This window comes from Equus quagga, chromosome 14 (assembly GCF_021613505.1).
Source record: "Equus quagga isolate Etosha38 chromosome 14, UCLA_HA_Equagga_1.0, whole genome shotgun sequence".
NCBI lineage: Eukaryota > Metazoa > Chordata > Mammalia > Perissodactyla > Equidae > Equus > Equus quagga.
In genome coordinates, this window is record NC_060280.1 from 88,028,553 (window position 1) to 88,044,844 (window position 16,292).

General features: G+C 61.1%; 2 protein-coding genes across 7 annotated transcripts in view; one reads left to right on the forward strand and one right to left on the reverse strand.

Annotated features, from left to right (window-relative positions):
• DOCK6 (dedicator of cytokinesis 6) overlaps positions 1-16,292 on the forward strand; it is a 39,195-nt gene that overhangs the window by 9,662 nt on the left and 13,241 nt on the right. For 3 of the 6 annotated variants that reach the window (XM_046685640.1, XM_046685644.1, XM_046685645.1), the window contains exons 8-26: positions 695-761; positions 893-1,042; positions 1,879-1,959; positions 2,041-2,194; positions 2,556-2,683; positions 2,803-2,896; positions 3,289-3,451; positions 6,390-6,507; positions 6,585-6,655; positions 6,872-7,010; positions 7,097-7,198; positions 7,897-7,983; positions 8,264-8,495; positions 8,678-8,839; positions 9,787-9,950; positions 10,788-10,892; positions 12,754-12,846; positions 13,110-13,205; positions 13,857-13,997. In XM_046685640.1, coding sequence (XP_046541596.1) covers positions 695-761; positions 893-1,042; positions 1,879-1,959; positions 2,041-2,194; positions 2,556-2,683; positions 2,803-2,896; positions 3,289-3,451; positions 6,390-6,507; positions 6,585-6,655; positions 6,872-7,010; positions 7,097-7,198; positions 7,897-7,983; positions 8,264-8,495; positions 8,678-8,839; positions 9,787-9,950; positions 10,788-10,892; positions 12,754-12,846; positions 13,110-13,205; positions 13,857-13,997 — 2,347 coding nt within the window. The remainder of the gene's footprint in view (positions 1-694; positions 762-892; positions 1,043-1,878; positions 1,960-2,040; positions 2,195-2,555; positions 2,684-2,802; positions 2,897-3,288; positions 3,452-6,389; positions 6,508-6,584; positions 6,656-6,871; positions 7,011-7,096; positions 7,199-7,896; positions 7,984-8,263; positions 8,496-8,677; positions 8,840-9,786; positions 9,951-10,787; positions 10,893-12,753; positions 12,847-13,109; positions 13,206-13,856; positions 13,998-16,292) is intronic. The other 3 variants (XM_046685641.1, XM_046685642.1, XM_046685643.1) reach the window with 3 other exon arrangements.
• ANGPTL8 (angiopoietin like 8) lies at positions 3,796-5,676 on the reverse strand. Its single transcript, XM_046685646.1, has 4 exons — positions 4,908-5,676; positions 4,549-4,710; positions 3,913-4,022; positions 3,796-3,823 (listed from the first exon to the last, which is right to left on the reverse strand). The coding sequence occupies exons 1-4, from the start codon at positions 5,202-5,204 to the stop codon at positions 3,796-3,798; spliced, it is 597 nt and encodes a 198-aa protein (XP_046541602.1). The 5' UTR covers positions 5,205-5,676.

Here is a 16,292-nt window from a genome sequence, read left to right on the forward strand (position 1 = left end):
TTCCTTAAAAGGTACACGATGGGGCTGGCCCGGTGGTGTAGTGGTTAAGTTCCCGTGCTCTGCATATGCAGCCTGGGGTTTGTGGGTTCAGATGTCAGGTGTGGACCTACACACCGCTCATCAGCCACACTGTGGTGTCGTCCCACATACAAAACAGAGGAAGCTGGGCACAGAGGTTAGCTCAGGGCCACTCTTCCTCAGCAAAAAAAAAAAAAAAAAAAAAAGACATGTGATGGGTGGGGGCTGGTAAGGCCAAGTAAGACAGGGAGGCGACTGCAGAGGCCGTTCAGGTGAGCAAAGACGGGCCTCAGCCCAGGATGGCAGGGGTGGCGGAGACACCCCAGAGAGGGGAGACAGTGAGGCCCCGGAGTCGAGAATTTCAAGATGGGGGTAATTCTTGTGCCAAAAGCTGCCTCCATGCCACCTGAACAAGGGCCACGGTTGCAGGGGGAGCAGCTCTGCGTGAGTTATTTACTGAGAGAAGAAGGGGGAAAGAAAAAAAAAACCTCGGTGCCTCAGTTTCCCCTTTTGCAAAATGGGACAAGCCTTTACTGCAAGGCTTAAGTGGCAGTTCCATATGGCCCCATGGGAATCAGGTGACCCTCCACGAGGCACCAAGGCTGGGCTGGGCCTCACCCGGGAGTGGGGTGTGTGGCCAGCACGGCCTCTGCCAGAAAGCCCCTTTCCCCTACAGGTTCGAGATCGAAATTGAGCCCATCTTTGGCATCTTGGCCCTGTATGATGTGCGGGAGAAGAAGAAGGTGGGAGCCCCTCCTTTTCCCTTCCCCCACCCTGCCCCCTCCTTGTCGCAGAGCAGCGGGCTTCCTGGAGGTGGTGTCCCAGGGCGGCGGGCTTCCTGGAGGTGGTGACCAGCTGCCTCTCGTGCCCCCAGATCTCGGAGAACTTCTACTTCGACCTGAATTCAGACTCCATGAAGGGGCTGCTGCGGGCCCACGGCACCCACCCCGCCATCTCCACCCTGGCCCGCTCCGCCATCTTCTCTGTGACCTACCCCTCGCCAGACATCTTCCTGGTCATCAAGGTGCCCGCTGGGGCTGGGCGGGGGGGTGATCATGGCAGACACCACAGGTGTGGTCCCTGCTCTCCTAGCATGTCACCAAGGGGGGCAGATCAGGGCTGTCGTGGGGGAAGCACAGGCAGCTCTGGGCCCAGAGGAGGCCCCTGGCCCAACCCAGGTCGGGAGAAATCACCAAGGGCTTCCGTGGAGAGGTGGCCGCTGAGCCAAGACACATGTGTAGGGAGCCCGAGGAGAAATGGCGCCCTGGCACTTGCGGACCGCCGTCTAAAATGGCTTTTTAAGTTGAGAGTGTTCCAGTTTATCAGGAGAGGAGAGATCTCGTTGGCACATTTGTGTGGGATTTCTGTTTCCAGGAGTGAGCTCAAATTTCCTTTCCCAAAACATTCAGTCAGGTGACACCAGTGACACTAATGGAGCACATCCCGGCAGGCTTCATGGGGGTGTCTGCCTTTAGTCCTCACAGCAGCCCCGGGAGGTGGGGCTTGCCCTGGCCCCCATCTTACAGATGGGGAAACTGAAGCACAGGAAGGGTAAGAGACCTGTTCAGGATCCTACAGCCCCAGAGTGGTCAGGGTTGGCGTCCAGGCCTAGTGGCCTCTGTGCTAACAAAGGAAAAAGTAACTGTAGGGAAAATATATGGAGGCGTGGGTTTGGGGTGGGTTTCAAGGGTGGGTGGGGGCAGCCAGCTGGGCAAGTGGCTGGCAGTGTTCAATCCCAAGGACCGTGGGAGCCATGGGAGGCGCTGGAGCGGGAGCCCCAGCTGGACGGAGTGTCGGGGGTCCGGGGGCTTGGGGGGAGGGTGGGGTTCGCGGCATCTCATGGGCCTGCGTGCCCCGCAGCTGGAGAAGGTGCTGCAGCAGGGGGACATCAGCGAGTGCTGCGAGCCCTACATGGTGATGAAGGAGGTGGACACGGCCAAGGTACCGCAGGGAGGCTGGAGCGGGCCCCCGGCAGGGCGGGGCCTGGGGCGCTGAGCTGGGCGGTCGGGGGTCTCCCCTCAGAACAAAGAGAAGCTGGAGAAGCTGCGCCTGGCGGCTGAGCAGTTCTGCACGCGCCTGGGTCGCTACCGCATGCCCTTCGCCTGGACTGCAGTGCACCTGGCCAACATCGTGAGCAGCGCGGGGCCGCCCGACCGCGACCCCGACTCGGACGGCGGTGAGGGGGCGGGGCCGCCTGGGGGCGGGGACGCAGGGAGGGGAGGGGCCACCTGGGGGCGGGGCCTCGGGGAGGGTTGGGACCACCCGGGGCGGGCCGGGGGGCACTGGGAGGGGAGGGGCCACCTGGAGGGCGGGGCCGGGACTGGGCCGCCGGGAGGAGAGGGGCCGACAGGTCGGGGGAGGGGCTACGGGGAGGGGAGCGAGCGCCCTCTGCTGGCTGGACTCGGTACAGGCTGAGTCCCCGCCTCTCATCTCTGTCTCCTCCATCACTGACCCCGCCTCCCCTGGAGCACCGCCCCTCCCTCCCCACTTCTGTCTCTCATCTCTGTCCCCTCCATCACTGACCCCGCCTCCCCTAGAGCGTCGCTCCACCTGGACTGACCGCCGCCGTCGGGGGCCCCAGGACCGCACGAGTAGCGGGGACGACGCCTGCAGCTTCTCCGGCTTCCGCCCAGCCACGCTGACTGTCACCAATTTCTTTAAGCAGGTGTCGTGGCCAGGGGGAAGGGCAGCCAGGGACACCCCCCCATGACTCCTCTGTGGCCACAATAGGCCCCGGGGACCCCCAGCCCCTCAGCCCCGGCTGACGGGGCGGGTCTGGTGCAGGAAGCTGAGCGGCTCAGTGACGAGGACCTCTTCAAGTTTCTGGCTGACATGCGACGCCCGTCGTCTCTCCTGCGGCGCCTACGGCCCGTGACCGGTGCGTGGCGCACCCATAAATAAGAGGTGTCACTCATGCAGTCACTCAACAAACCCATTCTGATCACCTGCTGTGCAAGGCTTTGGGGATCCAATGGTGACCGTGAGAGACAAATTCCTGACTTTAGGGGCTGGATCGCTAATGGGGCCCACAGAGGACAAACAATAGATAAGATGGATCAGTGGTAAAATGGGGGATGGTGGCCACTGGGACATGGGTCCTAGGGCAGAGTTGATCCAATATGGGGGCAAGAGACACGAGTTGAGGGCATCTTCTGGCCTTAGCACCTGAAGGACAGAGCCACCAGAGGGCGTCTGACCCTGAAGCCCAGAGAGGGTGGGGCCTGGCCGAGGGGCTCCCAGGCAGGTGCTAACCAGCTGCCCCCTCCTCAGCCCAGCTCAAGATCGACATCTCCCCGGCCCCCGAGAACCCCCACTTCTGCCTCTCCCCGGAGCTGCTTCATGTGAAGCCCTACCCAGACCCCAGGGGCCGGCCCACCAAGGAGATCCTGGAGTTCCCGGCCCGCGAGGTCTACGCCCCCCACACCAGCTACAGGTATGGCCTCGGCGGCCTAGCTGGGCGCTGGCATGGGGGGGTGTTCGGGTCTCATGCAGAGGGAGGTTCCCTTTGACACACACAGACACCCAGGGGTGCTGCCACTGTTCTGCTTTAATGGGTGTGTGGGCACAAAGGGGCACATGGCCTTCCTGTTCCCCTCCTCGATGGGGCATGTCCTCTGCCTGCGTCCCCATCTGCTCCCGTCTCTGCTCCGTAGCTGGAAGCGGGGCCGAGTGCCCTGGCCGACCCGCGGGCCCAGGCGGCTCCTCCCGTGTGGGGCCGCGTGAGACCTGGAAGCATCTCTTGGTGCATGACTAGTCCTCAGTTCCGCCTGGGCAGGCTCAGGCGGGGAGCGCCGCTGTGTGGAGCCTGAGGGGGAGATGAGGCTCAGCCGAGGCGAGGGGGCCCCCGTGCTCTTGCCCTGTGCACCCCACACCCCCAGTCCCCGCCAGGCTCACCTCTCCTGGATCTGTCGCAGCCGGTGCTCCTGGGCCGCCATCTCCTGCCTCTGCCGCTGCACATGGCCCGTGAGGACCCACACGATGTGGCTCTGCTTATCGGCACGGGCCTGTAGGGTCAGCACAGAAACCTCAGCTGGGGGCGTCTCACCTCCCATCCATCCCCCGACCCTGCCCAGCCCCCCCCCCCCCTGTGTCTGCGTGACCCTGCAAGTCGCTGCCACTCTCCGGCCTCAACTTTCCTGTCTGTAAAATGGGGATGAAATAGGACTGGCTTCATGGGGTTCCCAGGAGCATGATAGAGATTCTCGAGGAGTACCCAGTGCTGGGGACTTATCGGTACTCAAGAAACGCTGCCAGTTACTCTAATCGTGCGCGTTTATTGAGTAACTAAGCGCATGCACCCTGCCCCAGGCTGACTGTTTTGTCTGCATTGAGTCCTTGGCTCTGCTCTGATGTCACATCAGTTGTTGTCCTTATTTGCAAATGGGGAAACTGAGGCATGCAAAGGGGTGTGGGTTTTGCGATGGCGCTGGAAGGCTGACCTGGGGGAGAGGTCTGTGGGCCTCAAGGTTCAGAAGCAAGTTTTGGCTGGGAACCGGGGTCTCGACTCCCCCAGGGCTGGGAGCCCCTTACCTTTAAGGCCTCCAATTCTTGGCGGGCGTGTCCCAGCTGGGCGCCCCTCAGCCGGGCATCTAGCCCCTGCATGCTCTCCCGCAGCTCCTGCTGTCCCTGGGCTGCCTCCCCCAGCGCCTGGGCTGCAGCCTCTGCTTGCAGCTGTAGAGCATTCTCCTCCGTCTGGTCGATAGTGGTGGGCGTTAGTAGATTGACCTACTTGTCTTTATTTGCCTGGGACTTGCCTGATTCTAACACTGAAAGCCCTCGATTCCAGGAATCCCCTCAGGCCTGGGCAAATTCAGACAGTGGGTCATCCTAGACATAACTCCACTGCAAGACTCCTACCCACCCCGCAACGCCCCAACTGCGATGCCCACCTGCAACTCTGACAGGCTTGCTCGTAGCTCCCGGGCTGCATCCCGGCCCTGGCTGACTTCCTGCCCCAGGAGCCCTAGTGCACGGCCATAGAGGCCCAGGCTGTGCCCGGCCTCCATCAGCTGTGCCTCCGTGGTCTTGAACACGCCGTTGAGGGCCTGGCCCAGCTGCAGGGCCCCGTGGAAGAGGAGGGTCAACTCCTCCTGTTGTGCTGGCTCCTGGCCGCCCCTGGGAGCCGCAGAGACAGGCCGAGCCACTGTTGCCAGGGCGCACAGCAGGCAGAGCATGAGCATGGGCATGGCTGAGGCTCCGGGGGCGCGGCCACAGTGCCACTGCCGCCACCTTTTATGTCCCCACAGCCCCCCCAATTCCTGGTCAATTGTTAACTGGACAACCAGGTGTCCGGTGTTGTGCAAGGGCCTGGTGGTGGCGCGACAGTTGCGTTAGGTGAATGTCCACTTGGGCCACGCTGGGATCACGCCGGCTGGGGCTCGGCCAGCTGTGGGCTGAGGGCACTGGGACAGCATAGCCCAGGCCCCTGGGACCCTGAGGCTCTGAGCCTCGGTTTCCCCCTGGTTTCCCCTGAGCTGTTCCAGCTGCCCGAATGGAACAGTTCCCTCCTACAAGCCTGTGACACTGGGGTCTTTGTTGGCCTGCTCGCGAGCTGGGGGAGCAGGTGCGGGTGGCAGACACTCCCCCAAGGCCACATGGCCTGACTCCAGGACCCACACATGCCCCAGGTCAGCGCTAACTACTCGTTTGCTTCCTGGATGACTGTGGGCTGGTGCCTCAGCTTCCCTGCCTGTCAAAGGAGGTGACATTAGTCCTGCCTCCCAGGCTGCTTGGGAGAAGTCACTGAGCTGTTTCACGTCGAGTGCTTAGAACAGAGCCTGGCACACAGTTGGTGCCACATTTGTGTTTGGTGCAACTATTGTGGTCATTTACCATCGCTGGTGTTATGAAGGCTCGGTACAGAGGCTCGATGCCCTCATTGTACAGATAAACTGAGGCCCAGAGGGAGGGTGGGGCTGGCACAGAGTTGCCCCTGGGAGAGGGAGGCAGAACTCTGGCTGCAGCCCGGCCCCTACCGCCGACTCTGGCCTCAGTTTCCCCACCTGAGAGACAGGCCACATCACTCTAGTGGCCTCTCCTGGGGGAAGAACGATCCGGCCCCTGAACCAGGTGAGGGTGCTCGGGCCTGACCGCTGGCCGCCTGGGTCACCTTCTTGGAGCCATGGCCCTGAGCACCCATCTCTCCCCTGCCCTCCACCTCGTCGTGCCCCTTCGTGCCCCCAGAGCCCCCCTCTGTGCTCTGAGGGTGCCCGTCTGTCCGCCACTCTCTGCCACTCCCGTCTCCCGCCCGGTGCCCATCCTCGCCCCTCACCCAGCCTCAGTGTCCCAGCCGCGTGGCCGCTGGCCCTCCCGCGTCCCAGGCGGGGCTGGTTCCAGGGACCTGCCGCTCTGATGCGCCCCCGTCCCCGCAGGAACCTGCTGTTCGTGTACCCGCACAGCCTCAACTTCAGCAGCCGCCAGGGCTCCGTGCGCAACCTGGCCGTGCGAGTCCAGTACATGGCGGGCGAGGACCCCAGCCAGGCCCTGCCGGTCAGTGGTGTGCCGGCCAAGGGGAGGCGGGCGGTGGGGGCGTCCCCGGCGGGCCCCTCATGCCACCACCCCCTCAGGTCATCTTTGGCAAGTCCAGCTGCAGCGAGTTCACCCGCGAGGCCTTCACACCGGTGGTCTACCACAACAAGTATGTGCGATGGGGGGACACGGGGACACGGTAGGGACGCAGGGATGCGGTGGGGATGCGAGGGGCAGGGAAGAGGGGAGGGAGGGGCAGGTTCCGGAGCACTAATGGGGGATCCCAGGCAGGGGGCAGAGACAGCACTGGGGGAGCACGTGGCAGAGGGGCTGGGGCACCCAGGAGGAGCCCAGCCCCCACAGAAGCCCTGGCCCGGCTCCCCAGGTCCCCCGAGTTCTACGAGGAGTTCAAGCTGCGGCTTCCGGCTTGCGTGACCGACAACCACCACCTGCTGTTCACTTTCTACCACATCAGCTGCCAGCCGCGGCCGGGCACGGCCCTGGAGACGCCCGTGGGCTTCACGGTAAGCCTACCCCCTGCCAGCCTGCACCCCCCAACCCAGCGCTCCGGGCCCTGCCCGGCGCCCCCTGACCCCCAGCCTGTCCCCAGTGGATCCCGCTGCTGCAGCACGGCCGCCTGAGGACCGGCCCCTTCTGCCTCCCTGTGTCCGTGGACCAGCCCCCGCCCAGCTACTCCGTGCTCACACCGGACGTAAGTACCCTGGACCCCTGCCTCCCATTGCCGTATCCCCCCAGAAGCACTCCTGCCGCATGGTCCCCCATTCACGGCCCCGCCTTGCTCCCATCAATGCCCCTGGGAGCCGTGCTGGCCTCCATTAGGGCCTCCAGGGCCCTGGCTGCCTCATCACCCCATTATTGCCTCTGCGTGTCCCACTGCCCCCCGTGTGTCCCTCCCTGTCCTCACTGTCCCAGCCTTGTTAACACCCCAGCTACTGCGCTCCCCTCCCCCCACTAGGATTCCCACGGCCTCTGGCTCCAGGCCTCCGCAGCAGAATGGCCTTGCCTGCCCCCCAGTCACTGCCCCCCAGGAGTACTTCTGGGCTGATTGCCCCCATTCATGCCCTGTCACCCTCCCACTCGCCCTCGAGCTGTTCATTAATGCCCCTGGGACCTTGGGGCCTCCTGCAATGCTGTTCCCTCCAGGAATGTTTACACCGGGTCTCTGGTCTCCATTCCCTGTTAGCGTCCTGGGCGTCCAGCCTGCCCAGTGCACCCCCGGAGTGCTCTGTCCCATGTGCCCCCCCACCCTGGGCTGGGCCGGGGCCAGGGTGCCCGTCTGCTCCCCTAACGAGGCCATGAGTAGCCCACAGTGTCGCAATGGCCAGCTGATCGGTCACCCCATCGGTGGGGGAGGACTGGCCAGCGCCCACCGGTGCGTCCCGCCCACAGGTGGCGCTGCCGGGCATGCGCTGGGTGGATGGCCACAAGGGCGTGTTCAGCGTGGAGCTCACGGCGGTGTCGTCCGTGCACCCCCAGGTAGTGGGGGAGGGGGCAGGAACCCCGGAGTCCGGCCCCGGGGTTGGGCAGCCATTCCCGCTCCCCAGGGAGGGCTGGCCTTCGGCCGCGGACATGACTTCGGTCAGCTGCTGGGCTCCCAGGGAAGCTGCTGACTCAGGCGGGGTCGGCCGTGTCCATGGCCATCCTGGCTGGGGCTTTGGCCCTCTGTGGCCCTCGTTCGTCGCTTGCCCCCTGTGCAATCCCCGAGGCCTTCCTGGACCCGAGGCTGGCACGGCTGCTCACCCCTGGTCCCCTCCAGGACCCCCACCTGGACAAGTTCTTCACTCTGGTGCACGTCCTGGAGGAGGGGGCCTTCCCCTTCCGGCTCAAGGACGCCGTGCTGAGCGAGGGCACCGTGGAGCAGGAGCTGCGGGCCAGCCTGGCGGCTCTGCGCCTTGCCAGCCCCGAGCCCCTGGTCGCCTTCTCCCACCACGTGTTGGACAAGCTCGTGCGGCTCGTCGTGCGACCCCCGATCATCGGTGGCCAGATCGGTGAGCCCACATGGCTTCAGCCCTCAGTTTCCCCATCTGGAAAATGGCCCCCAGCAGCCGGGGTCCAGAGCAAGTCCCCTGGGACTCTTTAATGGCCATATGACCCCTTGAACCCTAAAGTCTCTTCCTTGGGAAGGTAGGAGGCCCCGGACCTTGACCTTGACCCCTGCTCTGCCCGGCAGTAAACCTAGGTCGTGGGGCTTTTGAAGCAATGGCCCATGTAGTCAGCCTTGTCCACCGGAGCCTGGAAGCTGCCCAGGATGCCCGTGGTCATTGCCCGCTGCTGGCTGCTTATGTCCACTATGCCTTCCGATTGCCTGGCACCGAGCCCAGCCTCCCGGGCGGTGAGTATTGGTGGGAGACCCTGGCGGACAGGAAGTATCTCGGAGGAGATATCTTAGTCAAAAGGAATAGCATGTGCCAAGGCCCTGAGGCCTCACAGGCCTTGATCGGTTTGGACAACTTGTAAGAGACGCGGTCTTGCTCACTTTTGCCCTACCCTAGGGGTCTGGTCTTTGTATGCTTGACTGACAGCTGATTCAGCCAGTCAACAAGTGTCTTAGGTAGCTTGAAGCAGGGACTCAAGCTGGGCTGCCTGAGTTTGAATCCCAGCTCTGCCTCCTACAAGCGCTGTGACCCCGGGCAAGTGACTTTACCTCTCTGGGCCTGTTTTCCAGTTGTAAAAATGAGGATAATAATGGTCCCCCCCCCCCCACCGAGGGTACTGGTGATAGTAAATGACATAGTAATCTGTGTGATATGCTTCGTACAGCAAGCATGCAATAAAGTTGGATTTTTGTTTCATGTGCTACATAATTAATAATAACCCCTGGGGCCAGCCCGGTGGTGCAGCAGTTGAGTTCGCACATTCTTCTTCTCGGCGGCCCAGGGTTCCCTGGTTCGGATCCCAGGTGCAGACGTGGCACCGCTTGGCATGCCATGCTGTGGTAGGCGTCCCACATATAAAGTAGAGGAAGATGGGCACGGATGTTAGCTCAGGGCCAGTCTTCCTCAGCAAAAAGAGGAGGATTGGCAGCAGTTAGCTCAGGGCTGATCTTCCTCAAAAAAAATAAATAAATAACCCCTGATCCCTGTGGGTCCTTACTATGTGCCTGGCACTGTTCTCAGTGTCTTTCCATCTCCCCAAAATCTCTGGGAGGCCACAGCCGTTGTCATACACATACAGATGAGGAACCTGGAGGCTCGGAAAAGAAGCATGACTCACCAGGAAGGGGCAGGGGGTCATCAGGACAGGTGGGCAGGTGACTGACCTTATTCCCTCCATCCTAAGGGGCCCCTCCGGTGACAGTGCCGTCCACCACGCTGGCCCGGGGGCCTGGCCGCCCCGCCAGCCTCTACCTGGCCCGCTCTAAGAGCATCAGCAGCAGCAATCCTGACCTGGCCGTGGCCCCTGGCTCCGTGGACGACGAGGTCTCCCGCATCCTGGCCAGCAAGGTAGGGCAGGGGGGCCCTGGGATCTCCAGCCTCAGTGGCCGTGGCTGCCAGGCGGGTGGGTGAAGGATCTCAGTGTTGATGGCGGACAGGACACAACACAAGCGACAGCACGGACGACAGCTTGACTCTGCAGCAGGGCTGTCACAGGCTGGGGGCTGCGACTCAGGCTCTGCGCGGGGCTTCACACTCCGAGGCTGACCCAAGGCTGGGTGGCCGGAGCGTGGCCTGGTTGAAAAAGAGCAGGGTATACGTAGTGCAGCAGGTGCATGTATGTGTGTACCCCATGCACGTGTGCATGGCGCATTTACACGTGCACTCCACATACACATGCACTCCCTGTGCACGTGTACATGGGCTCACACATGCGCACTCCATGCGCACGCATACACACGCACTCCCTGTGCACATGTATACAGGCGCACACACACGCACTCCATGCACACGTGTACACAGGCACATATACACCTGCACTCCACGAGCATACGGACATGGGCGCATATCCATATACTTGTGTACACGGGCGCATGTACATGTGCACTCCGTGCACATATGGGTGTGTATACACGTGCTCTCTGTGCACATCTGGATGCGGGTGCGTATACATGTGCACTCCATGGGCGTACATACACAGGTGCATATATGCATGCACTCCATGCACATACATACACGAATGCATATACACATGCGTCTGTGCATGTGTTTGCACACATATTTCCCAGGTTGTGTGTAGGTGCCCATGCGGCACATGTATGGTCCAGGGCAGTGACCAGGCTTGGTGTTTCAGCTGGTTTCCCGCCCTCTGCCCATGGCTCCTGCCTCTTACCCGTGTATCTCCAGGGCATCGACCGCTCACACTCCTGGGTGAATTCTGCTTATGCTCCAGGAGGCAGCAGGGCTGTGCTGCGCCGAGCACCCCCTTACTGTGGGGCCGACCCCAGACAGGTGCCCACCCCCCTTGCCCCTGCACGCCTGTGACCGCACCTTGGCATGAGCTCTCCCACCTTCCTGGCTGTGGCCGACTAACCTAGGGGGGCTGCCTGAAGGAAGCAGCAGACCCCTCCTGCCTTTGTTTGGGGCTGTGGAGTCGGTATTATAGGCATCTCAGGGTCATCTTAATCACCTTTGGCTGCCACACAGACCACAGCCTCAGGCAGAGACAGAAGAGACAGGGTGGTATGCAAATAGCATGCAAATGATACTCAAATCCAGCCACTATAACCTCACTGCCCGCATGCCCTAATCTCTTTCTTTAATCCACTCTCAACTGTCCCCTTGACATAGCAAGGTGCCAAGGGGGCGGAACTGAGCCTCTGGGCTCCCCGACCCTGTTCCAGGCAGAGAGGGACCCCTCTGGGCAGCCCCCTTTCCTCTGCCCCTTCCCAGGCACCTGGCTTGGGGAGGAGCTTTGCCGACAGACCTGGGTCTGAGTCCTGGCTCTGCCCTGCGCCCCCAGCTCTGAATTTTCAGATGCGGGGAAGACTCAAAGTCAAGTGCTCAGTGCAGCGGTCCCGAGCCTGGGAGGGGTTGGGGCAATGAGGGCGGGATCTGCTGGAGGGGATGGATCCTCGGCCCAGCCTCGCCCCTGAGCGGCCAGCTAGTCAGGGAGATGGACGCAGGTCCAACACTCACGGGTGTGTAAGTGCATGAGTGAAAATACTTCAAAGGAACAAGCACAGGACCACCAGCCTCCCTCCGGGTGGTCTGGGGGGGCCCCTCTAGGGAGGTGACATTTTTGCTGGAACCTGGAGGGTGAGACAGAGCCTGCAAGAGAAGAGTGGGTGTTTCAGGGAACAGCACGTGCAAAAGGTGGGAACAAACTTGGAGGCCCCTAGGCAGCAAGAGGGGCCGCAGGGGTGGCTTTGCTGCACACTTGGCACCCGGCCGTGTCCCAGCTCTGCACCCATCACCCGGACAACCTGCGCCACATGGTGGCTGTGAGCAGTGTGTGCAAGGGGACCGTGGGACAGCCTTCTGGGATTGCTGGGCATCCAGGCTCACGGGCCCTGCCATGCCCTCAGCAGTTTTAACAGGACTTGGCCTTGAAGAACAGATAAGGGGTGACAAGGTGGTAGGAGGGTGGGCGTTCTGGGCAGGAGGTGGCACTGATGCTGGCCTTTGCAGCTGATGGGCCATCTGGTGTGTGCCGAGGAGCCAGGGCGTGTGGCTGGGACCATGGGAGCGGGGGGGCCTCCGGGGTCGAGGCAGGGGCCTGGGTGGGTCTCAGGGCCGCTCCGTCACTGGACTCCGCTCCCTGTTGGCGGCCTCACCTCCGGCCCACCAAAGGAGGAGAGGAGAGTGGAGCTTGAGCCCCTACCCATTGCACAGATGGGGACAGTGAGGCCCAGCGAGGCCCCACGCAAGGCTGGAGGGGGCCAGGCCTGGAACCCGGGGCCCGCTCAACTGTCTCACTGCCTCTCATCCCCGTTTCACCTCTGCTGTCCTTATCTTTCTTCCTCTTCTTTCTCCTCTTGCACCTTCGTGCCCTCCGCCTCCTCCGTCCACCCCTGAACTCACTCACTTGCTCACACTCCCCGCCCTCACCCACACTCGTGCTCACCTCGTCTGACCACTCTCTCTCTGCGCCGTCTCCTGTCCACATCCTCTTCATTGTGACTCTCATCTCATACAGCATATTCTGCCCTCCATCCACACCCACTCACCTCTGTCTGTGCCCCTCCTGCCCGTCCACATGGACACGTCTTTCATCTGTCTCCTTCCAATCGTCTCTCTTCCTTGTCCTCACCACCTGCGCCCACGCTAACGTCCCTCGCCATCCCATCCTCTCCATCCCATCCCATCATAGGCCATCGACCACTGTTCTAGCCGACCCTCCTCCTACTTCGAGGGCTCCTCCTTGGCCCCACCAGCCACCCAGCCGAGACCCACTGTGCAGAAGGTAGTGGGAGGCAGGGGGTGGGTGGCACAATTTTGGCCTGGCCCCCAGCAGAGGCGTTCAGAGCTCCGGTCCCCCCTGAGCCCAGCAGGGTCTGGAGAGCTGGGGAAAAGGCACGTCGACCCTTTCTGCCCACCCTCTCCTCCTGCATGGCCTCCCACCGCTCTAACCCCAAGCCCTCTGGCTGCATCCTCCGCTGTCATGGCTCCAGAGGGGGGTTCGGGGCAGGCTCCTCTGCTCTCTGTGACCCCTGCCCCTGCCCCCAGCTGCTTCACGAGGAGCTGGCTCTTCAGTGGGTGGTCAGTGGCAGCACCGTGCGCGAGGCCATCCTTCAACACGCCTGGTTCTTCTTCCAGCTCATGGTGAGACGCCCTCCTCCCTGCTGGGAAGCATGAAGCCCCCAGGGAGACCCTGTTCTTGGGGAGAGAAGCCTCCTGAAATAGCCCCAAGACCCCAGAGAAATAGCCCCAAGAGAGAGAGATGAGGGCTACCTAAAGGGATCTCTCCCTGGAGAGACCCCCTCTACCAAGAGAAGACCCCCCCCCTTCCCTCTGAGGCTGTCTGGAGTGAGAGACCGCTAACCAGCGAGGAGACCCCTCCAAGAGATATCCCCAGAGAGAGGGGGAAACCCATGTGATCAGACTTGACACCCCACAAACTCTTCAAGAGGTACCTTGAATGACCCCTCCTGGCTACAACTCACCCTCCAGCCTGCCCACAGACATCGTCCCCGGAGGCCTTCTCTAGCCCCTCCCACACCCCCTCAGCCTTCCCACCGTCCACGCTGCCTGGGACCCACTCAGGCTCTGCCCATGGCCTGCAAGCCCCGCCCACAGCCGTCAGGCCCCACCCTCAGCTCTTAATTATGGGGCTTAAGCTCCACCCAGGGCTCCTGATGCCCGCCTCCCTTGCTGCTGAAGCACCAATCAGGACTCCTCAAGCCCTGCCTCCGTCTGGCAGGCCCCACCCACCCACACCCCTCAAGCTCCGCCCCTGCCTCGCCCCGCCCCCAGGTGAAGAGCATGACGCTGCATCTGCTTCTGGGCCAGCGGCTGGACACGCCCCGCAAGCTGCGCTTCCCTGGGCGCTTCCTGGATGACATCGCAGCCCTGGTGGGCTCTGTGGGCCTGGAGGTCATCACCCGAGTCCACAAGGTGAAGGGGCGGGGCCTCAGTGAGGGGCGGGGCTCGAGGGAGGATGTAGAGCCAGCCAGGCAGGGGTGGCAATTCTGCCCTGGGCCACCTGGCTGCGAGACCACAAAGCCCATTTGCAGGATCGGCCTGTTCCTTCAGCATCTATTTCTTGAGCACCTACTGTGTGCCCAGTCCTGTGTTTGGTGCTACAGACACAGCTGTGAATAAAAGAGACCAAAATCCTCATCCTCCTGGGGCTGACTTTTAGCGGGAGGCTTGAAGGAGGCGAAGGAGCAATCTAGGTGATGTCTGAGGGAAGAGCGGTCCAGACAGGGGGAACAGCAAGTGCAAAGGCCCTGAGGCAGGACCATCTTGGTCTGTTAGAGGGACAGTGAGGAGATGAGTATGGTTGGAATGGAGTGAGCAGGGGGAGAGTGGGAGTTGGTGAAGGCAGGGGTGTGACAGGGCAGATCCATTAGCCCTTACCACAGTGCCAGTATATAGTAAGTGCTCAATAAATGGACATAGAAGTTCAGAGACCTTGACAATTGTCCAGGTTCTGGATCGCTAATTCCAATGGCCGTAGGAGCTAAGCAGGCATTAATAATAATGATAAAAGTAATAATATGGAGCATTTATTGAGCACTTTCTGTGTATCTAAACACTTTAGAGGGATCACATCATTAAATTTTCCCAACAACCCTATGAAGTTAGTGTTATTGTTACTTCCATTTGATTGATGGAGAAACTGAGGCAAAGAATGACTGAGTAACAACTTGAGACTACACAGCTGGGATGGGGCAGAATGGGGTTTTGAACCCAAGCCACGAGCTCATACCCTCACCACCAGCTTCAGCTGGGAGAGTGGGGCTTATCGTGGCCCAGAGGGTGTGTGCCCATTAGCCGGGGTCAGAACGTCTGATTTTTAAAGAGAAATGGGACTTCTGGATTTGGTAGGAACTTTCTAGATCTTTGAAACACCGGTCCAGCCCCAGCTGGCCCTTGTGCAGTCTCGCTCGACCTCTGGGCTGGTCTCTAAGGTCTCGACCTTGTTTCCCTGGAGCCTCCCCAAGGGCCGATATCCCCAGGGGCTGACCCAGATTGTGAGGAAACCCCCCGAGGAAGGGCTCTGGGAAGAACACACCCCCTGAGAAGCAGCATCGTGCAGCTGCTGGTGGGGCATCGGGGACGGGCCACAGCTGTTTCATTCCATCACTTGACAGTTATCCAGCACTGACTGTATCAGGCTCCATGCACAAGGCAGACCCATTCTCTGTCCCATGAGGACTCAGAGCTCTGGTGGATTTTGTATTTTCTTTCTTGGGTTATGGGGAACTGAGGGCCACTGAGGCTGACTTGTGAGGCCATGGAGTGGCTCATGAGAAAGAACAAGTGCCAGCTAGGCCTTGAAGCCATAAGAGCCTCCTTGCTGTTCCTCACACTTGCCACACACATCCTGCCCCAGGGCCTTTGCACGTACTGTTCCCTCTCCTTAGAATGCCTTTCTCCCCTCGGCTCTTTCTCATCCTTTGGGCTTCTATGTGTTCTGTTGTCTTCTAAACACATAGAACTATCTGGAATCCTTTTGTTGATTGTCTGTCTCCCCCTACATGAGAATGTGAGCTAGCTGGACAAGCAGCAGGGACCACGTCTGTCCCATACACAGGGCTTGATACATAGTAGATGCTCATTAAAGGATTGCAGAGGGTGTTATCAGTTAGGGCGGAGGGTAATTTGCTCGAGCACCATCACAAGTGGTTTAAATGAGAGCAAAGTTTATTCCTGAGCATAAGTGAGCTGCGGGGGGCTCCACAGTGTGGGCCTGGCCATCGTGGTTCGTGTGGCGGTAGCCACATCAGGTGTTGCAGGCAGTGGGAACCGGAGGACCTTCTGTTTAAGTGGCCACATCCCTTCTCCTCGAATCCCATTGGCCAGAATGTGGTCATGTGGTTAGTCTCAGCTGCAAGGGAGGCTGGGAAATGTAGTCTCTACCCAGCTCTGAGCTCTGGTGGGGGTTTCAATTCTCGGAGAGATGGGGAGAAAGGGTCTAGCAGGGAGTCAGCCCCGATCTGTGTTGTGTTACTGGAATCTAGTAAGAAAGAAAAGAAAATAGTTTCCTGAGCGAATTCCTGTGGAGTGTAGACACCTAAGTGTGGGGATGAAAGGGACAGAGGGAGGAGGACAACCAGGAAGGCTGGGGGTGTCCAGAGCCCGGAGATGGGGGCACGTCAAGAACTCCAGGGCTTTGGGGCAGGGATGCGGCTCCTGGAGGTCTCTGGGGACGCTGGCGAGAGCCAGGCCCAGGGCGGGGACTGA

Coding starts and splice junctions, on each gene's coding strand:
- ANGPTL8 (XM_046685646.1), bottom strand. CDS start 5,204: ATGCCCATGCTCATGCTCTGCCTGCTGTGCGCCCTGGCAACAGTGGCT. Junction 4,023..4,548: donor AAGAATTGGAGGCCTTAAAG/GTAAGGGGCTCC, acceptor CTGACCCTACAG/GCCCGTGCCGATAAGCAGAG. Junction 3,824..3,912: donor CTGCGACAGATCCAGGAGAG/GTGAGCCTGGCG, acceptor TCTCCCCCTCAG/GCTCCACACAGCGGCGCTCC.